Source organism: Bos indicus x Bos taurus, chromosome 2 (assembly GCF_003369695.1).
Source record: "Bos indicus x Bos taurus breed Angus x Brahman F1 hybrid chromosome 2, Bos_hybrid_MaternalHap_v2.0, whole genome shotgun sequence".
In the NCBI taxonomy this organism is placed as follows: domain Eukaryota; kingdom Metazoa; phylum Chordata; class Mammalia; order Artiodactyla; family Bovidae; genus Bos; species Bos indicus x Bos taurus.
This window is the reverse complement of record NC_040077.1, coordinates 59,044,212-59,070,618: the sequence shown is the minus strand read 5'-3', so window position 1 is coordinate 59,070,618 and position 26,407 is coordinate 59,044,212. Positions and strand designations below refer to the sequence as shown.

At 38.9% G+C, this 26,407-nt stretch overlaps 1 protein-coding gene across 1 annotated transcript in view; it reads left to right on the top strand.

Annotated features, from left to right (window-relative positions):
* The window catches only part of HNMT (histamine N-methyltransferase), a 92,720-nt gene that overhangs the window by 46,193 nt on the left and 20,120 nt on the right, over positions 1–26,407 (top strand). Inside the window, exons 2-3 of the mRNA XM_027561727.1 lie at positions 5,532–5,678; positions 15,134–15,186. Of these exons, the coding sequence (XP_027417528.1) occupies positions 5,542–5,678; positions 15,134–15,186 (190 nt within the window). The 5' untranslated portion in view covers positions 5,532–5,541. The remainder of the gene's footprint in view (positions 1–5,531; positions 5,679–15,133; positions 15,187–26,407) is intronic.

The following is a 26,407-nucleotide window of genomic DNA, read 5'->3' as shown; positions in this document are numbered from 1 at the left end:
AGGCACTTTGACACAGTAACAGTCCAAGGAGTGGCAGGTAATAGGCGACAGAAGCCCAAAGTAGGTTAAAAAATATCTAAGAATTCTAAATTTAACAATCTTTCAAGGCCTTGAAGAATCAGATCCTGATGTACTAAAATAATTTCTAACAGCAATAATGATGCTATTGCCACCAATCTTGGAGACGTCATGGCAAATGACAGATGTGCTAAACTGCTTGCCCACATTTTCAAAAAAGAGGGGAAAAGAGGGTTCTCAAAATTTAGTAATTCCAACCAGCAACTAGATGTTTTAATCTCCACCACATTCCAGATGAGTTACAGATTATGAAATGGATATTCTAAATGCAATTTTAAAAGGAAGTTGTGATTGCTAAAACCAGCATTTAGTCAAGTGCAAGTCATGTTGAAAGCAACAAGGTTTCCTCTTTCTTTCTTGGAGGGGCTAAATGCCTAATCAGAGAAATGCCACAATGTATCTGCATTTCAACAGGGTATGTTAAGAAAGGGTTCAGAAACCTTTAATATACACTTATTAATATCCAGAGGGAGCTATTAAAATACAGTACTTTCTAGATTATTTGTCATAGTGCCTCCCCCCCCGCCCCTTCCCCGCCATCTGTAGAGCAGCTGAAAGAAATTAGGTTAGGCATAACATTGTAGAGAAACACAAGTCTAGTCTATCAAAGCCTGGACAGCAATACTTGCACTGGTCAGGTAGTCTTTGAGATACTGTTTATCTCCAAACATCATTTTTTAAAGAAACTCTGATAAACTAGAGTATGTCCAAAGAGGAGACCAGTGTAATGCATTATATAAAGCTATATATTTTTAAAAATGCAATATATTATAAAGAAAATAATTAGGACATGTTATGGACTCAATAACACTTATTAAAGCTCAACATTCAGAAAACTAAGATGATGGCATCTGGTCCCATCACTTCATGGCAAATAGATGGGGAAACAGTGGAAACAGTGTCAGACTTTATTTGGGGGGGCTCCAAAATCACTGCAGATGGTGACTGCAGCCATGAAATCAAAAGACGCTTACTCCTTGGAAGGAAAGTTATGACCAACCTAGATAGCATATTCAAAAGCAGAGACATTACTTTGCCAACAAAGGTTCGTCTAGTCAAGGCTATGGTTTTTCCAGTGGTTAGGTATGGATGTGAGAGTTGGGCTGTGAAGAAGGCTGAGCACTGAAGAATCGATGCTTTTTGAACTGTGGTGTTGGAGAAGACTCTTGAGAGTCCCTTGGATTGCAAGGAGATCCAACCAGTCCATTCTGAAGGAGATCAGCCCTGGGATTTCTTTGGAAGGAATGATGCTAAAGCTGAAACTCCAGTACTTTGGCCACCTCATGCGAAGAGTTGACTCATTGGAAAAGACTCTGATGCTGGGAGGGATTGGGGGCAGGAGGAGAAGGGGACGACAGAGGATGAGATGGCTAGATAGCATCACCGACTCCATGGACGTGAGTTTGAGTGAACTCCGGGAGTTGGTGATGGACAGGGAAGCCTGGCGTGCTGCGATTCATGGGGTCACAAAGAGTTGGACATGAGTGAGAGACTGAACTGAACTGATGGATTCAATATTTGTGTACCTTCCCCACCAAAACCATACACTGAAATCTTAATTCTTAAAATGATTGTACTTGGATGTGGGGGGTTCTTTGGAAGGTGTTAGGTCATAAGGGTAGAACCCTCACAAATGGGATTCATACTCTTAGAGAAATTTCAGACAGCTTGCTTATTCCTTCTTATGGGTAAAGATGTAACAAGAAGATGGCTGTCTAAGAACTAGGAAATGAGTCCTCACCTTACATGTATCTGCTAGGTCTTGATCTCAGACTTTCCAGTCCCTATTTCATGAGAAATAGGGGCTTCCTTGGCAGTCTAGTGGTTATGAATCTGCCTTGCAATGCAGGGGACATAGGTTTGATCCCTGGTTGGGGAACTAAGATTCCACATGCTGTGGGGCAACTAAGCCCTTGAACCACAACCCCTGAGCCCAAGAGCTACAACAGAGAGAAGACTATGAGCTGCAACGAAAGATTCCAGGTGCCAACTAATACTCAACATAGCCAAAAATAAATATTTTAAAAATGAATTATGAGAAATAAATGCTGTTGTTTAAGTCACTCATTCTGTAGTATTTTTGTTAGAGCAGTCCAAATGGACTAAGAATTACTATGAAAGAGACACCTTTGGGAGTAGGGCTATTCCATAAGTCAATTTCAAAATTTTTAATGGGTTAGTTATATGGACAAGGAATTAGAATCATTCTGTTTAAATAACCAGAGATAAGAGTGTTATGTAGAAATTATAGGGAGGTAATATGTGCAGATTTTGGCTGAATATAAAGACTTTTAAGAGCATTGGTCTTGGGATTTGACAGACTGGAGTTACATGCCTAGCCTACCACACCCTAGATACACTGAGTAAAGGACCCAACCCCTCAGAATCTGTTTTCTTATCTGCCATGTAGGAACATTCACAGAAGGACTACAAAGTAAAAATCTTATACTGAATTTGAAAAGTTCAGGCACATTAGCAGTCAATAAATGGAACTCTGATTGTGTTAATAACAGTTAGTGTCGTCCAACAAGAAAAAGGTTGAAGAACCTGATTATGGAAAGCATCTTCAGAGTGAAAATGATCAAGCACATTTTTAATCATTTAAAATAACTGAAAGCCTACTGTGAGCAGCACATGTCAGACAGAGTAGTTGTGACACAGTTTCTATCTCTCTGGACTAGCAATCACATGGGGAGCAGCCAGGGAAACGAGGCAAATACATTAATAAACCATGACACAAAGACAAATGCTATCAAAGTTACAAGAGGCTCAGAAATTAAGTACATGAGTGCTAATCCTTTGGAGGGAAATATGGAAGGCTTCATGAAAGTGGTAGCTTCAGGAGAATGGGAAAAATTTTCGTGGGTGGGGCAGCAGAAGCAGCAGCACTTTATATACAGGGAGGATCTATTATGAAGAGAGGTCCAGGCAGGCAAACACAGGGACATATTCAGATAAGCAGCAGAGTTTGCAGGGATCCAATGCAAGTCTCAATAAAACTGAAACATAAATCTACATGATTTGGAGGTGGGGGTGGGTCACAGAATGAGTCTTGGACTTGGAGATCAGTGAGGAGACAGACAGTAGATATCTGGGGGGAGAGGAGTGACTTTATCAAAACTGTGCTTTCAAAAACTGAATCTGGCAGTGACAATAAGCTTGGCTAGGATCTGTGTGACTCCTAGTGCAGGAAAGCCAGTAAGAAAAATAGCACAATAGGTTAAAAAAAAGGGTGGGGGGCGGGAAATCTCAAACATCATGGAAGCAATGAGAATGGAGAGGAAATCCTTAGTGAGTCACATCTGTAAAGCAGGTTGTTGGGGAAGATGTGACAGTAAGTTAGACGGTGATGGCCTCAAGTGAAGTTTTAGTTAAAGGTAGTTTTCTGTAGGAAGATCAAGATTAAGGCTAATTTTTCTCAGCAGAATAGCACACAGTAAACCCTTATTAAATATTTGTTCAGTAGATAAATTACTGAATGATCTGGATTGAGGTCTAAATAGAAGAGTGAAAAACGGTAATAGATGAATTAAAGCTTGTGGGAGTCAGTATGAAGAGGGTGAGGCTGGCTGCATAGAGATGGGAGTTAAGCAGTTACGTGTATGGAGGGAGGCCTAGGAGCTAGATTAAGGGTCTGCTTACCGATGCAAGAGATGCAGAGACAGGGGTTCATTCCCTGGTTGGGGAAGAGCCCCTGGAGGAGGAAATGACAACCCACTCCTGGGTTGTCTAATACTTCTGTATTTTTGTCTGGAAAATTCCATGGACAGAGCAGCCTGGAGGGTACAGTTTACGGTGTCACAAAGAGTCAGACATGACTGAGCACAAGCACACAAGGACAACCAGAGCCCATAGATCAAATCCAGGCCAGCACCTGATTTTGTGCAGCCCACGAGCTAAGAATAACTTTTGCATTGTTAACTGATCAGAAAAACATCTGAAGAAAAGTAATATTTGGTGACAAGGGAAAACAAATATTAAACTCAATTTTCAGTGTCCATAAATAAAATAACTGCTTTTTGGTTGTTTTGTTATTGCAGAAAGGACCAGCCTGCCCCTTAAGCAGTACTAACATGCTAAAAGGACTTTATAAATATTATCTATATAAATCTCACTACAACCTATGAAACATAACTCATTCCCATTTTACTGATGAGCAAACTGAAGCTCGTATTTCAGTAAAGTTCCCACAGTTCATTCCAGACTTCCCATTCCCCTTGGATAAAAGCCATGGCTCTAAGTAGTGAGACCATGAGGTGCTTATAAAAGAGGGTTGAGGAGCGTGCTGAATGCTTACAGGACAGCTTTGGAAGAGAATCAGAAGAGGAGAATGGTTTAGGCAGACACATTTCTAAGACTGGTGTATGAATTAATTTAATTCTCATAACTGCTCCGTGATTTGGATTCTATTATAATTAATATCCCATGCTGGTATAGGGGTGGCCTTCTTCAAGACCATTTCCTAGATAAAAGGCTCAAACACTTTGAGTCTTTTGACAGGGGACACCATATGGCCTCCAAAGACTCATCCAATCCTGGAAGTCTAGAATCCCTTGTTCAGAAGTACTTAGGCAAGGCTTCCAATGGATTGAAGGGTTCCAGTGTCCTGCATTCTTCCCCTGCGACTGGGCTCTCATATTCCTCATTCCCAACTCCACCCTCATCCCCCAAACAGGCTTCTCAGACCTTTCAGTTAATTTGACGTTGGCTGAAACATTCACTTAGGGTTTTGGTATAACATTTTATGGAAAAACCCGAATGACCTTTATGGCCAACCCAAAAGCTCCGTTCCTGAATCACAGCAAACTAAGCAGCACCTGAAGAAATGCGGCAGAGTTTAAAGTTTAAATGTGCTGGGGTGTGAAGGCAGGAAACTCTCCTACAGAAAGCCTGGAGGCAGATGACAATCTTTTGTCAAAGATTCAGCAGTTGCCTCTAGAAAAGAAGGAAAGCCTTGAACTGGCCTGTTTCTTCTGTCATTGTTGTTACCGCTTTGGTGGCCAATTTCCCACTGGGAACTGCTGCCAGAACAGGAAGTGATTTGAATGTTGTCTGCTTTTACAACATTCTGAACTTGAGTTTTAAAGCAAGTTTCAGCAATGGATTTACTGCTCTGTGTTACCACCTCCTCTTCTTCTAAGATAACTGTGGCCTAAAATAAATAAATTTATCTTTTAAAAAATTAAAAAAAAAAAAAAAAAAAAGATAACTGTGGCCGGGTGAAGTCTCAGGGGCAAAGTCCTGTGCAAATACTGATTTAGTATCAGCTTTTGCACACTCAGCCTTGGCAGCACTTTCAGTTCAAAGCAGGCCTGTTGTGGGGTTTGGTTTGTTTGTGGTTTTTTTTTTTTTTTGGATAGAACCCGGTGGGGGGGGGGGTGGTGAGGAGAGAAAGAAGGAACTAGGAAGGGAAAGGAAGGAAGTAAAACGTCCCTTCCCTCCCTGTCTTTCAGAAAACCAAAAATGGCATCTTCCATGAGGAGCCTGTTTACTGACCACAGCAGATACGTTGAGTCTTTCCGGAGGTTTCTCAGCAATTCCACGGAGCACCAGTGTATGCAGGAATTCATGGACAAGAAGCTGCCGGGCATAATAGCAAGGTAACAGCAGCAGAAAACACAGGCCGTCTTTTGTGCAAGGGACAAGCCTGGGCGCGCTCTGTGCAGTGATAGATGGGTCATGCCCGGCAGGCAGGCTGGGCTGCGGGATAAGGGGAACTGATAGCAGCTTGGCTTGTCCCCGAGCGGCCCTGCGCCCCTGCTGCCGCGTTTCAGTGAGCCGATCACTAGAAACATTCAAAAGCTCTGATTTGTGCGGATTTCAAGCTGCTCAGAGATAAGCGTTAACCCTTTGAAGGCACAAATTCACGTTCTTATGGGAAAAGATAAGATCCAAATCTTTGAGATGAGATTTTTTCGGCTCTCCTCCAAATTTTATGTTTCAAAAAATCCCAGAGTCTAGTGTTCTTTGAATTAGAATCAAATAATTACGAAATACTGTTTACCCCTGGGGATTGAGTGGATGCCTCTCAATTCTTCTAACACCCATTTAAATTCATTTTCCATATCCATTATCATAGTTACCACTCTCCAAAAGAAAAATTGTCTTTTTACTTCAAGTTAATATTAACAATGTGGCCCTACCTAAGCATTTTTCCATTATCAATGAAACTCACTAGTTCTTATCCTTCTGGCAGACTGCTTTTGGTTTGTTTGGTTTTTTTTGGTGATTAATGTGTTCAATTTGTGCCAGAGCTGATAAGCATTATGAGAGTAACAGATTCCACATGGTAAAGATAATCAAATCACCTATCTGGGGGCGGACTGCTGTAACCTGACTCTGCTTCAGGAAATAATGATGGAAAACTGGAAAAAATGACTGTGGATCCAATTTGCAATAGCAAAAAAAAAAAAAACACACACAACAACTGATATTTTAGTCTTTGTGTCGGATTTTTCTGTTATAGGCCTGAAATTCTTTAACCAGGGCAGTTAAATCTGCCTGACTAGAGAAGGCATTGTTGGATGTATAATTTATGGAATTTTGTTTCCTTTTCTATCCTTTATCTGTCATGGTTCAGTTTTCAATTTTTTTTTAACTGAGTGTTATATATTAATAAATAATAGGGTAATAGGACTTCCCAGGTGGCGCAGTGGTGAAAAATCCACCTGCCAATTCAGGAGATGCAGAAGACACAGGTTTGATCCCCGTGTGGGGAAGATCCCCTAGAAGAGGCAATGGCTACCGACTCTAGTATTCTGGAAAAATTCCATGGACAGAGGAGCCTGGTAGGCTACAGTCCATGGAACTGTAAAACGTTGGACAGGATTGAGTGACTGAGCACACATACAATAGGAAAATAAAGCAAAAATCAAAGCAGACAGCAAATAAACAATTTTCTATCCAAAAACAAATTATAGTTTCTTTGGGTCTTTTTGCTCATTTCCAAAATTAAAGGTAATGAGTTGATTTCTGAGTTCTTTGCAGTACTAAGCATCTGTGTTCTAGTCTGTGGTTATGCAAATCCTTAGTTTACTTCAGCCATCAGTTTGGTTTGAAGACATATGATGGATGCACAGAACATAATGAATGATGACCCCCTGTCCTGTCTTCAAGCGTATACAGTCTAACTGGAAATACTGAATGTGAAATCTGTGAACTACTGAAGAATTTTCAAAGGCGTAACTAAGTTTGCCTTATAGTAGTAAGATCCAATTAGAAATCATCTGAATCATATTTTTTTAAAGCATTTTTTTTCTGAAGGTGATGTGAAATGAGATTTAGCTAAAGGACTTTCAAAACTGCTACTTAAAGTTGTTTATCAATTATCAATAGGCAACATGTCTGCTTAATTTTTCATTTTTATTAAAGCAAGATGTGCTCATATTTTTAAAAATCAAATGATTCTGAAAAGCTTACAATAACAACAACAACAAAAACAGTGGTTTCCTGCCTTAACCACTCTCATTCCTGATTCATGCTCTCTATAGAGACAATGACTTTCAACATTCTGAAATCATTTAGTTATTTCTTATGGAATTTTCTTTCCTAATTCTAAATAACATGTTATTCTCTTCCTTAATTTTAATGTATTAAAAGTGCTAAACATGCACATCTGTCTCTCCACCATGTCAATATAATATATATGTACATATATAGCATGTATATATATGTGTGTGTTTATACATGCATATATACCTTACATGTGTCTAAATTTTTATTAGTTTATATCATTTTGTCTGTACATATTATTCATAACTGAACAATGCATTTATACTATCATTACATTTCATTTCAGGTATAACTTTTTGTTTTTCCTAGAGTTACCTATTGATTTTAGTTTATCTTAGTTTTCTATGTACTTAGAAACTATGTATCTTAGTTTCTTAGTTTCCTATCACTATTTATACCCTAAACAGAAATATTAATCTCTCAATATATTCCAACAGATCAAGTAATCTGTTAGTTTTTCCTCATGGGAACACTGTTTCTGGACTTTTCTGTTCTTTTTTTTTCCAGTTTGGCTTGATTTGGTTTTGGCCTGATAAGGGAAGTTATTTCACCTTATAGAAATTCTCTTCTCCTCTCTCTAGTACTAAATTCTCTGATTCTGAATTCCATGTTGTGTTTTTCTTGGTTTCTTTAATCTTTCTCCCCCTCCCCCCTGCTAATCCTTTAAGGGCTTTCTAAGAAAGAGTGCATGGGAAGTAATGCCTTCTCTCTGCTCATCTTTGTTAGAGTTAAATAGTTAGGGTATAAAACTCTGCACTGAAAATGATTTTATACCAGAAATTTAAAGATATTTTTCCATGGTCTTATAACCACTAGAGGGCTTCTCTCATAGCTTAGTCAGTAAAGAATCTGCCTGCAATGCAGGAGACCCAGGTTCAATTCCTGGGTTGGGAAGATCCTCTGGAGAAAGAAATGGCAATCCACTTCAGTATTCTAGCCTGGAAAATCCCATGGACAAAGGAGCCTGGCAGGCTACAGTCCACAGGATTTCAAGAATCGGACACGACTTAGCAACTAAACCACCACCATAGCCACTAGAGTTACTACTGAGAAACCTAATGCCATTCAAATTCTTCATCTTTAGCTTGTGACCTTTTGCTACTGTGTTTTGTTTTTGGTTCCTTTCTAGAATCTTCTCTTGTATCTAGTATTCGGAAATTTTAAGATAATAATTTATGGTGTGGGTGTTTTTCACCCATTTTTGTGGGTAGTCCCTGGGCCATTTCAATTAAGATTCAGATCCTTCAGTTCAGGGAAGCTTTGGTATTATTTAATCATTCCTCCCCTCTTTTTTTGTCTTTCTGGGACTTTTATTCATCAAACAGAGGACCTCCTAAATCAATTCTCTAATTTCCTTATGTTTCCAGTTTCTCCCAATTTTATCTTTCAGCCCTCTATCGTTCAGTATTGTGTTTTTAATTTCCAAGAATATTCCTTTTTTATAGCATCCTGTTCATCTTTCATAGATAGTCTACTTCCTTTATCTATTATAAAATTTTCCTTGGCTTTCTGAATGTTTCTTCTGAATTTGCCTTTTCTGTTTCTTTTGGTTTCTCTGTCATTGCTTTCCTGGTAGCTCAGTCAGTAAAGGATCAGTCTGCAATGCTTGAGACCACCTGCAAAGCAGGAGACGCTGGTTCAATCCCTCTGTTGGGAAGATCCCATGGAGAAGGAAATGGCAACTTACTCCAGTATTCTTAGTTGGGAAACCCCATGGACAGAGGAGTCTTGTGGACTACAGTCTATGGGGTTGTAATGAGTTAGACATGACTTAATGACTAATTAGGGGAGCTCCCCAACTACCTGATAAGCCCTGGTTGTCCATCCAGTTAAATATGAGGCACTAAAAATTGGTTCAGAACCTCTTTGTGTACGTACTGAAATAGTCTGTTGAGTTGCTGACTCGTAGTAATTAGATGTGGACTTAGCTCTTGATGGAGGATTCTCAGGTACCAATATAGATAAGTTTATCGGTGAGATGGGTTATTTCCTCAGGGAGGAATTATTCAATCACCTGTCAGGAGGTAGAGAGCAGAGTGGGGAGGGCTATAGTATATAGCTATAAATAGTAGCTTATTGTTGTTGTCATCATGAGTACATCATGAGAAACGCTGGGCTGGAAGCTGGAATCAACATTGCCGGGAGAAATATCAATAACCTCAGATATGCACATTATACCACCTTATGGCAGAAAGTGATGAGAAACTAAAAAGCCTCTTGATGAAAGTGAAAGAGGAGAGTGGAAATGTTGGCTTAAAGCTCAACATTCAGAAAACGAAGATCATGGCATCTGGTCCCATCACTTCATGGGAAATAGATGGGGAAACAGTGGAAACACTGTCAGACTTTTTTTGGGGGGCTCCAAAATCACTGCAGATGGTGACTGCAGTCATGAAATTAAAAGACACTTACTCCTTGGAAGGAAAGTTATGACCAACCTAGATAGCATATTGAAAAGCAGAGACATTTCTTTGCCAACAAAGGTCCATTTAGTCAAGGCTATGGTTTTTCCAGTCGTCATGTATGGATGTGAGATTTGGACTGTGAAGAAAGCTGAGTGCCGAAGAATTGATGCTGTTGAACTGTGGTGTTGGAGAAGACTCTTGAGAGTCTCTTGGACTGCAAGGAGATCCAACCAGTCCATCCTAAAGGAGATCAGTCCTGGGTGTTCATTGGAAGGACTGATGCTGAAGCTGAAACTCCAATACTTTGTCCACCTCACGCAAAGAGTTGACTCATTGGAAAAGACTCTGATGCTGGGAGGGATTGGGAGCAGGAGGAGAAGGGGACGACAGAGGATGAGATGGCTGGATAGCATCACGGACTCGATGGACATGAGTTTGAGTGAACTCCGGGAGTTGGTGATGGACAGGGAGGCCTGGTGTGCTGCAATTCATGGGGTCGCAAAGACTCGGACATGACTGAGTGACTGCACTGAACTGAACTGATTGTTGTTGTTACATGTAATGCATTTAGATCCTTGCCTGGAAAAATAGCAACTTTTCAATAATTCTTAGGTATCATCATACTATATAAAATGGAATAATAATAGTATCTAACTCACAGAGGTGTTGTAAGAATTCAAAGGGTTAATTCATTACAGATGGCCAATGAAAAGTGTGAAAGTGTTAGTTGCTCAGTCTTGTCTGACTCTCTGCACCCCCATGGACTGTAGCCCACCAGGCTCCTCTGTCTATGGGATTCTCCAGGCAATAAAACTGAAGTGGGTTGCCATTTCCTTTTCCAGAGGATCCTCCAACCCAGGGATAGAACCTGGTCTCCCACCCACAGGGAGATTCTTAACCTTCTGAGTTACTAGAGATAGCCAATCAGTTCAGTTCAGTTAGTTCAGTTGCTCAATCATGTCTGACTCTTTGCGACCCCATGGACTGTAGCATGAACGCCAGGCCTCCCTGTCCATCACCAACTCCGGGAGTCCACCCAAACCCATGTCCACTGAGTTGGTGATGCCATCCAACCATCTCATCCTTTGTCATCCCCTTCTCCTCCCACCTTCAATCTTTCCCAGCATCAGGGTCTTTTCAAATAACTCAGTTCTTCGCATCAGGTGGCCAAAGTGTTGGAGTTTCAGCTTCAGCATCAATCCTTCCAATGAATATCCAGGATTGATTTCTTTTAGGATGGACTGGTTGGATCTCCTTGCAGTCCAAGGGACTCTCAAGAGTCTTCTCCGACACCACAGTTCAAAAGCATCAATTCCTCAGTGCTCAGCTTTCTTTACAGTCCAACACTCACATCCATATATAACTGCTCGAAAAACCATAACTTTGACTAGATGGACCTTTGTTGGCAAAGTAATGTCTCTGCTTTTTAATAAGCTGTCCAGTTTTGTCATAGCTTTTCTTCCAAGGAGCAAGTGTCTTTTAATTTCATGGCTGCAGTCCCCATCTGCAGTGATTTTGGAGCCCCCAAATATAAAGTCTGTCACTGTTTGCATTGTTTCCCCATCTATGTGCCATGAAGTGATGGGACCAGATGCCATGACTTTAGTTTTCTGAATGCTGAATTTTAAGCCAACTTTTTCACTCTCCTCTTTTACTTCCATCAAGAGGCTCTTTGGTTCTTTGCTTTCTGCCATAAGGGTGGTGTCATCTGCAAATCTGAGGTTATTGATATTTCTCCCAGCAATCTTGATTCCAGCTTGTGCTTCATCCAGTCCAGCATTCTCATGATGTACTCTGCATATAAGTTAAATAAGCAGGATGACAATATACAGCCTTGACATACTCCTTTCCCAATTTGGAGCCAGTCTGTTGTTCCATATTCACTTCTAACTGCTGCTTCTTGACCTGCATACAGGTTTCCCCACAAAGCCTGAGACAGAACTTTGGGTGTCTTCTGAGGAGGTATGGGTCAGCAGAGGACTGCTGTGGGGGCAGGGGCTTTGGGTGCAGTAGACTTGGTTATGGCATAAGCCCTTTTGGAGGAGGTCACCATACACCCATCATAGAGCCGCCAGAACTTACACGGGACTGGGGAAACAGACTCTGCAAGGGCACAAACAGAACCTTGTGTGCACTAGGACCCAGGAGAAAGGAGTAGTGACCCCACAAGAGATGGCCAATAGGCACATGTTAAGATGCCCAACATTACTAATTCTTAGATAAATACAAATCAAAACTAAAATAACGTACCACCTCACACTGATCAGAATGACCATCACTAAAAAGTCAACAAATAACAATTGCTGGAGAAGATGTGGAGAAAAGAGAATCCTGCTACACTGTTGATAGGAATGTAAGCCTGTGCCCTCACTATAGAAAATAGTATGGAGGTTCCTCAGAAAGCTAGAAACAGAATTATCATATGATTCCAGCAATCCCACCCCTGGGCATATATCCAGACGAAACTGTAATTCTAAATGATATGTGCACTTCTATGTTCAGAGAAGCACTAGTCACAATAGCCAAGACATGGAAACAACCTAAATGTCCATCAACAGATGAATGACTAAAGAAGATGTGGTGTATATACACAATAGAATACTACTCAGTCATAAAAATGAACAAAATAATGCCATTTGTAGTAACATGGGTACAACCAGAGATTATATTAAGTGAAGTGAATCAGAAAGAGAAAGACAAATACCATATGAGATCTCTTATATGTGGAATTTAAAAAATGGCACAAGTGAATCTATCTGTGAAACAGAATCATGGCCATAGAGAACAGACTGCTGGTTGCCAAGGGGGAAGGGATTGGGGAGGGATGGAGCAGAAGGTTGGGGTTAGCAGATGTAAGCTTTTATAAATAGAATTCATAAACAACAAGGTCATATAGCACAGAGAACTATATTTGATATCCTGTGATAAACAATAATGGAAAAGAATATAAAAAAGAATGTATATATCAACATATAATTGAATCACTTTGCTCTATAATGGTAATTAACACAACACTGTAAGTCAACTGTATTTCAATAATAAAAATTTTTCATATATGAAAAAGATTCATATAAATGATTCAGAAAAATGATTCATATAAATTACTTAGCTGTGCTTAGAACAATAATAAGTTGGGTACTTGTCATATGCAGACACATTTCTAAAGGATTCACATAAATTATGTCACTTAATCCTCACAGCTCTTTCAAAAAGCAGATACTATAATTATAGCCCTATATGGTAGGAGGTATTATTATCCTATTTCTTAGTAATAAAGGTACAGAGAATAATTCATTCATGGTAACATAATAGTAAGCTACGATTCCAACCTATGTGCCTAGGTGCTCTGCTCTGTAACCTCACTATTCTATCCACAGATAGAAGCATATTCAAGAATTAATCAAGTGCACAGACAGCGATGGATATATTAAGACTCATGATCATGAGCTGGAAGATAATTAGAGGAAGGCAACTCATTCACAGATGTCGTTGACTCTATGCTTTCTAGTATTTTTAAGAACCCTGGTTGAATCTGTGTTCTTCCTATCTCTCTGGGCAGGCTCCTCACTTTAGCCAAAAACCAAGCTTGTTTAGCATCCCAAAACACAAACAAGCACCATTCTTTCAGTTCATGTTTCCCCTCCAATCTCCTCTTTTTCCTTTTCACTCTTTCATCCTTTTTCAAAAATCTCTGTATCTTCTTTCTCTTTATCGATTTCACTTTTAATCCCACTGCCATCTGACTCCAGCTCTCAACCTCCTTTAAAGCTGCTGTTATCAGATATTCATATTGCCAAATTCAACGAAGAGTTGTCTTCTTTTTTTATGACTTAGTTGTACACTCTTATGCCTCTGACACTATCGTTGGCTTTTTTCCTTCTCTAATTCTCTGATCACCTCTGAATTTTGCTGTTTCCCTCTGTGTCTTCTTTGTGTGTTCCCCCATTATCCCATTACTTTTAAAACCTGGCACTGTGTCATAATCCCACTACTCTTGTCTTTGCAATATACTTGGGTGATAGAATCTATTCTCTTAGTTTTGACCATCACTCTATGATAATTCTCCAGAATGCATCGTTGATCCCAATCTCTCTTCTACCCAGCTTCAATATTGCATATTCAAATATCTGCTGAATTCAGATTTATCAAAATCCTAAAAACACAAAACAAACAAAAAACTGACAAAACATAAACTTGTCATAAAATTACATCCCTCAGCATCTTTTTTGATACCGCACTTCACCTGGTCATCCAAACTGGAAACATGTGGCAGTCACTGTGCATCTCCTACTTTTTTCTGACCCATTATTTTTTTTTTTAATATTTTACATCATTCTAAAGAAAGTCCTACCATCACATCCCAGTCCATCAAGTCCACTCTATTCCTATACAGAGTCATAAACTTGGCTTTTCTTATCTCACAATTCAACTTGAGAGAAAAGTAGTATCTTCCTCATTTTTATATATCAGTGCCTAGGACAAGCACATAATAAATGTTTAATTAACATCTGTTTATTGAAAGGAAGTTAGCAAGAGGAAGGAAAGAAGGCAACTATCATAGAGATAGTATGAATCACCTCAGCTTTTCTCCCATCTACAATGAAAGAAGTGTGTGTCACTCAGTCATGTCTAACTCTCTGCGATCCCATGGACTGTAGACCACCAGGATCCTCTGTCCATGGAGTTCCCCAGGCAAGAATATTGGAGTGGGTAGCCATTCCCTTCTCCAGAAGATCTTCCCAACCCAGGGACTGAACCCAGCAGGTGGAGTCTTCATCATCTGAGCCACCGGGGAAGCCCATTTACAATGAATGGCTTATTATAATGACCAGACTCAAAAGTCACTTTTTCTGCTTTTATTCTCCAAACAGTCTTTAAACAAATGCCATTTCCTACCTCTGAGATGTTTATAGTGCTATTTCTAAAAGTATCCCAGTTTAAGACTGTTAATGAGTGGAATCTTTACTTCCAAAGATTTGTAAAGACAGCAATATAACCACTGAAATGATCAACACCTTTCATGTTGGCCTAATTTTTGTTCACTGTAATTTCATCTGTTCTCTTTAACTAGACTTGATAATCAGATTTTATAAACTGCCTGGCACATTTTTCTTAAACTACATAATTTTTTTTTTCAGGATTGGAGACATAAAATCTGAAATTAAGATTCTAAGCATTGGCGGTGGTGCAGGTATGAACAATGCATTTTAAAATTTGTATTTCACTCCAGACATCATGAGCTTCCCTCATAGCTTAGTTGGTAAAGAATCTGCCTACAAATGCAGGAGACCTGAGTTCGATTCCTGGGTTGGGAAGATCCCCTGGAGAAGTAAATGGCAACCCACTCCAGTATTCTTGCCTGGGTAGCAGGTTACAGTCCATGGGTTCACAAGAGTCAGACGTGACTTAGCGACTAAACCACCAGACTTCATACTGCTTGATGGCAATTTTGTCCATTCTTTAGAAAAGCCATTTTCCTTTACTTTTGGAAGATATTAGTTTATTAAAACTGCTGCTGCTAAGTTGCTTCAGTTGTGTCCGACTCTGTGCGACCCCATAGACGGCCGCCCACCAGGCTCCCCCATCCCTGGGATTCTCCAGTCAAGAACACTGGAGTGGGTTGCCATTTCCTTCTCCAATGCATGGAACTGAAAAGTGAAAGTGAAGTCACCCAGTCGTGTCCGACTCTTAGCGACCCCATGGACTATAGCCTACCAGGCTCCTCCGTCCATGGGGTTTTCCACGCAAGAGTACTGAGTGGGATGCCATTGTCTATTAAAACTAGTAAGAGCCATATCACTTCAACTAAGATTAATGTCCCCATATATTTATGGGGTCTAGGACATCAGATTTCATTATTATCTGTAATAGAGATAAGTATGATTTTATTTTTTTAAACATATAAAAAGCATGGGAAAACATAGAATAATTTTGAAGATGACATTGAACCAGATGATTTAACTGTTCATAGTAAAGGAAAATTTCAAAAGACATTCCTTAAGCTTGTGCCACTTAAACGAGATCCATAGACTGGTTGGTGGTTTGCGAACTATTGCTGGTGCATGAGGAGATAAGCATGCCCTGGAATGTAAATCAATGCACAGCTTCTTTCATTGAGAAAGTATCCTATGCAGAAAAGTATGCTTAATGACATAGTGAATTTACCCTCTCGTGGCCCCATTCTTTGAGTTTCCGTGGCCTAAGCCATTCCTTTCCTCTGACTCAGGTTCACAGCTGCCCTCTAAGCATTCTGCACACTCCCCACCTCCCTTTCATAAGCAGTTCATGGTCTCACTACTTAGAACCGGTACTTTTACCCAAGGGGAAATGTGAAGTTTGGATAGGCAGATTAATGAGGGTGTAATCTCTAACTCTGCCACTAATGAACTGTGTGAACCTGGCTAAAACGTAAGCTTCAGTTTGCCCATCAGTAAAATGGGGGCAACGAATTATGTCTCATAGGTTGTAGTGAGATTTATACAGGTAAATTTATAAACTGCTTTTATAAGGTGCAGGTAGGTCATTTCTACAAAATAAAATAAGAAAATTTATCTCCAGACTTTGCCACATATCAAACTCCTGAGTAGTGTTTGATTTAAAGTTGCTAGTCGTCTGAAAGTCTGAGTTAATATAATGATAATATATATAGTATATATAAAAAAATATATATAACATAATATATAGTCACATTATTTATGTTATATAATGTATTAATATATAATAATATAGTCATATATATTATTTATGTGTTGATATCCTTATTATTGTTTTCTTTTAAAACAACCATGGAGTGATGGTTAGTAAAGGTTACCACTTGGTAACAAGTGATCACTACATTACCACTTGTCACACAGTGTTAAATACTGATTTCTTGAGTCTCTTAAGTGTAATTGTTCTAACCCTACATGAATGAGTTCAATTGTGGCAACACAACACATCTTAACACAAAGATAACCAAGAGCCCTCTAATGGAATAGGATAGTTTTTTATGTCATCTAGTGCTCATTTTTCATAAAACACACTGTGATATAATGTAATAAGGACTGACTGTTAAAGTAGTTCTACTTTATTATCATCTTTCAGCAAGAAAACAGAAACCAACAAGGACAGGTAATGAAAGATACTGTCATGAATGATCTAATACATTGTGTTTAAGCTAAAATACTCTATTATTGCTTGTGATATTTTATGTCCTAAGGATTATAAGATTGATGAATTGCTCAAAGAGTGTCCTATTAATTCATTTAACCAAGACAGTCATTTCCAGTGTGTTTTGCATATGAATTTAAGGCAACCACAGGCAATGAGACTTATCATTTGATAGTGCCACTTGTGCTTGGACAAGAAGAGAAGCCCTACAAGGAAAAGTAATTAAAAACAGTCTCTACCATGGCCAAGTTAATTGACCTTTTAATATAAAGTTAATTGAATTTCTAATGTAAATTTATCCAGATGCTTATAAGCTATCTAGAGAAAGGAACATTTGCCCTAAACAGTGATTCCTTACATAAAGGTGCAAATAGGGGCTAATATAGAGAACTTTTCAGAACAGAGGGAGTAATGCTTGGTGTTCTTCTGACTGAACCTTAACATTGTATTAATAACAAGCTCTGCCTGAGGGGAATATGGGTGCCCTTTCAGGTCACTCTTCATAAGACACTGGTCAAAAACATAAGAACTGCAAGAGAAATTCAAGCTGTAAATACTTAGCCCTCACTGCTCAAGTAAGATATGAAATCAAAAGTAATACACTTAAAATTCCTAGGTCTAAAGGCCCTTGGCATGAAAGAGCAGAAAGGTGTTTGAAGGGAAAGGACACCCCACTCAGTTAGTTTGAGTGTTTATGTACCAACTGGGAGATACTTATCTAATAGTTTGTCATTGACTAAATGCAAGTACTGGGTGTGCAGAAGAAACACACTTTATTATATAGTGAGGAACACTCTGTCCTTGCCTTAGAGAAATGGTCTCCCTGCATGTTTCACGATCTACAGTGTTCCTGAGATTTTGCATTATCCTGTGGCTTATGTATCCTTAAAAATCCACTGCTGAACTCCAGTCCCCAGTAGATAAGGCCATTGGCCTTGTCTTATACCTTGTGTTCTGCTCCCATAATGCATCTTACAGGGTTCTGCTGCAGTCTTAGCTTATGAGCCTCTCTGTTTTCTCTTCCTAGATGTTTTCTTCTTGGATGCCTACGCACCTCTAGGTCATATTCTGCATATATTTAATGCAAATATTCTCTCTGCATTAATAATGGTGCTACCACTTCTTACCACCACAATGAGAAAAAAAAATCTACCAAAAGAAACAAACTAAAAACTTCCCTAAATCAGATTCGGCATTTATATTGCTTAATGTTCATGCTCTTTGGGGACCTATTTGATTTTCTTCTCAGAACCATGAGTAGGGCTGCTATGCACCCTTTCTGTCTTCTGTCTCTTCTATTTGTTGTTGCTGAGTTGCTTCAGTTGTGTCTGATTCTTTGTGACCCTATGGATTGTAGCCCACCAGGCTCCGCTGTCCATAGGATTCTCCAGGCAAGAATACTGCCATGCCCTTCTGCAGGGTATCTTCCTGACTCAGGGATTAAACTCATGTCTCTTACATCTTCTGCATTGGCAAGCAAGTTCTTTACCACTAACTCGATTGGTATTTGGGTGGAGAGGAATTTCATAATCTGAGGGAGAATGTAAGAATTTTGAAAAAGGCATTTGGCAATTCAATTCAGAAACCAACCAATTATTAAGGCTCTGTGCAGTTCAAAAGAAAGGGAACTGATGGAAAATTTCCCGATGTTACCCATAACTGATCTACCACATCAATAAAATACAATTAATAAGCAACATTATTATTCATAGATTACATGTGTACTGTTAGGAGAATGTTTGAAATAAATACTATGGATATTCAAAGAAAGAAAGAGAGGAAATCATGAGGAAAAAATCATGTACAGAAATACAGACCATGTAGTTTTTACAGAGGCCAAATGGTGGAGGCGGTGGGTAGTCACTAAGTCGTGCCCGACTCTGGCGACCCCATGGCCTGTAGCCTGCCAGGCTCCTCTGTCCATGGGATTCTCCAGGCAAGAATACTGGAGTGGGTTGCCATTTTCTGCTCGAGGGATCTTCCCAACCCAGGAATAGAACCTGGGTCTCCCACATTGCAGGCATATTCTTACTAATTGAGCTATGAGGGAAGCCCAGAGGCAAAATAAGGAAGTGTAAAGTTGTATATGTGCATGAATTTGTGTGCTTTAATGAAATAAAGTGAGCAATGGGAATGCTTTACTTGAGGTATCACAGCATTTGTATTGTGCTGATTTCAGCAACTGTTTTTAGATATTGAGAGCAACCACATTGTATTCTAAACCTTACAGAATATGCTTTTTGGTCCATTGTCAACATTGATGCATCCTAAAATTAAACTACCCAATGGAGCTTCTTTACTGTTCAACTTTTAATGAGTATTGTCTTTATGTTTGATGGTACATAGAGAAAAAGAAACCCATATTCTTTTTGCTATTAATTTGCAGTGCACACCCTTATACATGGAAAAATGTTCCAGAAAGCAGTAATAGGCAATGTGTTCTCCTTGCTCTGGGCTCTGCTAAAGGAGAATCATTTTATCTGTTTCATTGTTCCATTCTTATGTTCAAATGCCAGAAAATTTTATTAGGTTTAAACAGGACTATAACTTAAATAATCTCATTGTATCCAGCTTTCTACTTCTTTTTATTAACCTATTATGTACCAAATCAGCTGTCATACCTTATATAATAGTGTTTATATTTATACAAAATTTCAATCCACTGAAGCAACTCACATATGAAATACAGGTGGTATGGACCCTCTTATATAATTTTTCCGATAATAATTATGCTGACATGTTGAGAGGGGTTAGGTGGTTTTCTTCTATGACATATAAACATCAACATTAAGACAGAGATTAAAATATAGAAGAGAATTTAGAGATCATCAACACCCTCATTCTACAAACTAAAAACCTGAGAACAATCAAGAAAGAATAAAACCTAGGTCTGTTAACTAAAAAAGCAGTCCAACAAACTGTACTATACAGATATAAAAGTTAATTATTGACTTGGCAAAAGGGAGACTGGGTATTTAGTAAGGACCAGCCATTTGGAAATCTAATGTTATCAGATTTTTAATCTTGTTTTCTTTCGTAAATGACATGTTAAGGTGACCCTGAAGTTTAATTTTCTAAGTGAGGTGAATAGAAGTAGAAATGAATGTAATTAAGGCAAGAACTGGAAAAGTTGGTCTATCCAGTTTAGAAGCAGAAGCTGGTAGGAAGCAAAGGTTAATGTTTCCAGTGTCCAGGTAAGATGCCAGTCTACATCAGCAACTAAGGAATGATTGAGGAAATACAAGGAAATGGAGGATTTTTTTGCCTGAAAAAAAAAAAAAAAGAATTTGAATGTGCTTATTGCCATCTTCAGATATTTCCTATTAAGCAAACCACAGAATATTTGGCCCTAAACAGCCAGTGGTTGAAAGAGAAAGTCTTTTGTTGAGTTTCAGTATTAGAGTTTATAAATGATCAAGATATGTACTTTCACTTCTGAAAGCACGTATCTTTGGACATAAAGAGCTACCTGTCATGTTAGGAGTATTAGCTTAGACTGGAAAAATACTTTTCACATATGCTATTCAAGGGACTCAGGCACTGACATCTTGGGTATTTGGGCTTTCAGTCCAGTGAACCCGTGATCTTATGAGTAACCTTCTAGAAAGAGTGGTGTGGCACCACTTTTGGTTATACTGCTGCTGCTAAGCCGCTTCAGTCGTGTCCGACTCTGTGCGACCCCATAGACGGCAGCCCACCAGGCTCCCCCGTCCCTGGGATTCTCCAGGCAAGAACACTGGAGTGGGTTGCCATTTCCTTCTCCAGTGCATGAAAGTGAAAAGTGGAAGTGAAGTTGTTCAGTCGTGTCCAACTCTTCGTGACCCCATGGACTGCAGCCTACCAGGCTCCTCTGTCCATGGGATTTTCCAGGCAAGAGTACTGGAGTGGGGTGCCATTGCCTTCTAAAGAAGTGAAATTCAAATAGAACTTCTAGACACGCAGATTATTTTTAGTCTGGATTTGAACTGCTTTATAACTTGACCTGAGTAAAACTGGTTCACTTATGTACAGCACTTCCTTCACAAACAGAAGGATATGGACCTGGGCTCAAGTTAATCGTTAGCATGTAGGATTTAGGGCTATCTACTTCAGATAATTTGGGGCCTCAGATGTAAAGTATTCTTAAAGGTATTCATAACTGTGCTATTTTAAAATAAACTATTCTCCATATGTAAATTTACCAAAAAGGTCTACCTCATTGTATTGTATTTAAAACTTTGAGTGAAGTATTGTTAAAGACAGGTATACTACAGAACTGAGAGGCATGAGCATAATACTATAGTATCGGCACCACTGTCATTAAAACCAAAGTAAACAAGATTGTTTTGGCTAATTCAATAAGGCCTAAAGCAGGAAAACAGGGATTAATGAGCAGAGTGAAGACAAAAGTATCATTATCTGCAGATTAAATGACTGTATACTTAGAAAAGCAAATAAACTCAGTTGTGCAGCCTTACAATTAATAAGAATGCACAATAAGAATGTAGTAATGGCCTGATACAGGTAAAATAGGAAGAAAGCAATATGGCAGATCCGCATTTGTTTCTGCCAGCATTTTAATGTTTTTCATTTACAGGTTGGCTATTTACAATGTACTTAGAAAGTTCATGGCATGTGGCTATCTGTAATTTTGCTGAGGGACAGATTTGTATCTTCCCAGTTCTTATGCCAGTTTAGGACCCATTCTCTTAGTGGGTGAATGTTCTTCTACCTGACATGCACTATTGAATAAAATTTTGTGATTTAATACACACAGTCATATAACCCTGGTATAGGTTGACTATTTCCACCCTCATTTCCATCCTAATCATATATGCCACAAGGAGGGTGGGGTGGGGAGCAGTCCTAGAGATTGGGGGTCAAGACCCAGGGTCTTCTGAGGCTTTGTCTCTATTAACAATAGCAAACTGATAGAAATGGGGAAAAATATTGGATGAGTAAGCTACTAACATACAAAATATAAGAAACCTATTTGGAAAAAAATTTTTACTGAGAACAAGTTGACAAGATTTAAAAAGCAAATATGCCATAATGAGGTTACAGTGGCATGAAAGCTTTCATGTACAAAAGCTAAGAGCAGGAAATGAAATTTTCCTGAAAGTAGCATGGCCTTATGTATTAAGAACAGTAGAACAGTTCTCATATTCATCTAATGCACAAGGAGCTTGTGACACTAGTTGTTACAATACTGGCATAACTTCGTGAACAGCCAATCCCTGCGGTCCCAACAAGGCCCCTGCTGCTCTTCAGTCCCTCCTTGTAGAGTCTGTACATCCTCCCCATTCTATGTATCTCAGCCCCCGACCTCTAAGGTACCCAGCAATGGGACTGGTCTTGCCTGCCCAGGGGTCTTCTGAGAATCTGCTGTAGTTCTTCAGCCTGTATTCTTTGAAAGAGCTGGCATCTGAGACCTGTTGTTTTGGGTTTTGTTTTAATATCACCAAAGATCAAGGTTCTCATTTTAACCATTAATTCTGGTTCTTGGTATGCATATGCAAAAAGATTTTGCACAATAATTCATGGTTCATTGTCAGATGCCTCATAATAGCAAAATGTTTAAAACTAAGTGTAGCTAACTCTATACCTTTTAAACATCACAATATTGTAAGTATAGAGTTTACCTCTCTATGTAATGTACTGAAGCAGCAAATATCTTTGTATTTAAAAAGTCTAAATTGAAAGGTAAGGCAAAATTTAGTCTTTTTTTGAGTTGTTTGTTGAATATGACTACACCTCATTGTTCAGAACCCTTTGGGACATTTTCTTTAAGTTTGTGTCTCAGAGAATATTTTGGTAGTAAGGCTTTTCTTCTGCAGTTGCAAAGCATTCAGGCGATATTCTTCCTGGGCCAACAGCCAGAAGACACGAAAGCAAATGGCAATGCCCTTTTCCGCTCAGAATTTATATTTATAATCCCCTTCCTGAGACTCTCCAGCTATTTTAATATTCTACTCTCATCTTTCCATACCAACAGAACTGCCTCCATACTGAGGCTCCCAGTGTAGAGGTGGGTGGAGAAAAGAGAGAGAGAGTATGGGGGAGGGAGAGAGTTGTGTGGGGGGGCGGGGCACAAGAGAGAGAGACACAGAAAGGGAAAGGGAAAAGAAAAAGACAAGAAAAGGGATCTCATCAATAATCTTTTATCTTTTGCACTGCAGCTCAAAATCAAGTCTGATTTTGCCCTGGTTGCAAACTCATAGCTGAAATTATTTTTCATCACTAAGCAGAGAGTTATCTGGGCAATTTTTCTCCCTAGAGACAATTTTGTGTGTGTGTGTGTGCCTGATATTCTGGTAGAGGGAACAAGGAAGATCGTAATCTTAATGCAACATGTAATAGAATAAATTTTTTCCTGCTGATAATCTAAAGAACTCATATATATTTTGATGTGAGAAATGAAGCTAGAGTAGATGGAAATCAAATGGCTGGAGATACTGTGACTAGCCTTTAATCCTCCATTTTCTTGACCTGGAGGATGTTTTTATTTGGGGCATAGCCTCGGGGTTCTCCAGCTGGGCTTTGTGTTTCATTTAATGTAGCTCAGTCAGAAAGACAAGCCATCACGAATACATGATGAGTGCTCTTTCAAACTGTCTTTTTATTATGGAGCTGCCCATTTATAAAGGCACATCTTCATTTCCTTCTTTCCCAGCCTCCTTCAGACTTCTCTTAAATATCACCTTTTCCAGGAAGCTTACATGACCACCCAATTGAAAATCACGAACCCTCCCATCATGGCTTCACCTCGCTCTTTTTTCCCTTGGTTTTAGGACTTATCACCATCTGTAAAGGTTGAATGTTTTGGTCTATTTTATTCATTGCTGTATCTCCAGTGATTAGAACCTAGCATTTAGTAGGTGCTTAAAAGTATTTGTTGAATTAATGTATGGTAGCTTCAACTTATTGAATTATTACTATATATCATGAACTGTGGTAAATTATATCCATATAATGCCTTTAACATTTACAATGACCCTGCAGCATAGACCATATTATCCCTAATTTAGAGATATGTAAAGGGCAGAGATATTAACAAATTTGCATATTTCCATTGAATACTAAATTTGAGTCCAATTTTGTCTCTTTATAGCCTCTAACTTTTCCTTTTTTTTTTTTTTCCTTTTTAATCCAATGACCTTGGATTTTAAGCAAAAAGGCAACATTACTCTGCTATCTCATTAACTATATCCTTGAAATTCAGGAAATTAAGAAAAGTTGTCTGGACAATATGGACTCCACTCTTTCCATATTGAAATGGGAAACCAAGTTCTGTTCATGGACCTGGAGCTGAAGAATGAATTCTAAAAACTTGTAAACATACAGGCAAAGTTAATTTTAAAGGATAGAGATACAAAACTCTAAGCACAGACACTGAGAAGGGGTGAAGCACCCCAAAAGGTGCAGAGAACGGTAGTTTATATCTTTATTAGAATTGACCTGTTTGTTTTTGGTTGGTTCGGGGCCAGATGCATGTAATTTCTGACCAGTCAGTTTATATGTCGCAGTATCTAGTTTGTCATTTTTATGGCTTTCTTTTGGTTCCCAGTTTCTCAGTTTCCCCAGACATTGTGTTGCCATCCCTCGACCAGTTCTCAAGACTCCAGACCATCATTTAGGGACCAGATGTATGTTTATGAGTTAGTGGTCCACCTGGAGTTTTTTTCCCTTGATAAACTGAACAGCAGTTAATGATTGTCTTGTCCTGGGTCTGAATGTATTATGACCCTCCAGACCAGGGAAGCATTCTTCTGAATGCCTAGAAACTGGAACAAAGAGTTTAGCTTTAGGTTAAAGAAGTGAGATGCTTACTTGAGAAGACAAAAAATGAAATTAAAAAAAGGGAACTGAGGTCTCAAAGTCCTATACTGTCTAACAATTTCTGCCTCAGTATTTTTGAACTTTTTCTTTAAGTTCCACTATCAGAGGTTTCAATTATATATCCCTCTTCAAATATAGGCATGATGTGTTTAAAATATGGCCCATATGAAAGCAAGATATAATCACAAAAATATCTGACTGTAAAATTAAGTGAAACACTCAACGTAGGTCAGAAAGGAGACATGTGAAGTCATTCTAAAGTTGTGGCTGATTTGATGGACAGGGTAATACAAAGGAAAGAGATTTGCAAAAGACAATTTAAAAATTTTAGTTTTCATTTAACTTGCCAAATCAAAAAGCATATTCTATTTGATAGAAAGTAACACAGGAGTGAACAGAAGAGAAAAAACGAAAAACAAAAACCACAAACCAGGCTAATAGAAAATAATTTTTGATTCATGCCAACACATGTTAGGATTTCCTAACTTTGTTCAAGCTTCACTTATTGATAAACTGAGAAAATCAGTTAACCTCATCATAAAATGCCAAGACTCCAAAATCATTGATTTGCTTTGGTAGACACAAAACGAGGTGAGGGTGAGAGAGAAAGAAAAAGAAAACAAAGGAAGATTGTATATGGGAATAAAGTTGCTTAATCACTATAATTTTCCATTTGTCACAGGAAACTTTGCAGATTTTGTTCCAAAACTAGAAACCCACAGTAAGGTTTTATCTAACTAACTGAAACAGCTACTGGCCTAAAAGCTTAGGATGTCAACAATAAGTAGTCTACAATTGTCAGAATCATCATTAAGCAATAAGAGATCATATTAGAACAGAGATTGACCATAAAATGAACAATGAAATGTTCATTATTTTATTGTTCATCAACAATAAAATGAATAAAGTATTGCTTTATCCCCTTTAAACGTAGTCTTCTGGACCTGACAGTTAAGATTCCCAGAAGGCTTTGTTATACACAATAAAAGCAGCAGGCTGCTGGCTTCCACATTTCTTCTGTTTACCCCTGAATTTGCTGAGAATTTCTGAATTATTTGATTGAGTCACTTCTAGCTACCTTCCCCCATTCTTTCAGCATGTTAATTTGGCTTGTGTGCTCTTTTTTAAAAATTAATTAATTTATTTTTGCTGCACTGGGTCTTCATTGTGGTACACGGGCTTTCTCTAACTGCATTGTGTGGAGGCTTCTCTCTAGCTGTGGTGCATGGGCTTTTCATTGTGGTGGCTTCTCTTGTTGCGGAACTTGGGCTCCAGAGCGCATAGGTTTCTGTAGTTACAGCATGAGGGCTCAGCTGCCCCAGGACATGTGGAATCTTAGTTCTTGAACCAGGGATCAAACCCATGTCCCCTGTACTGGAAGACATATTTGTAACCACTGGACCACCAGGCAAGTCCAGCGTGTTGTGTGCTCTTTAAAAACATTT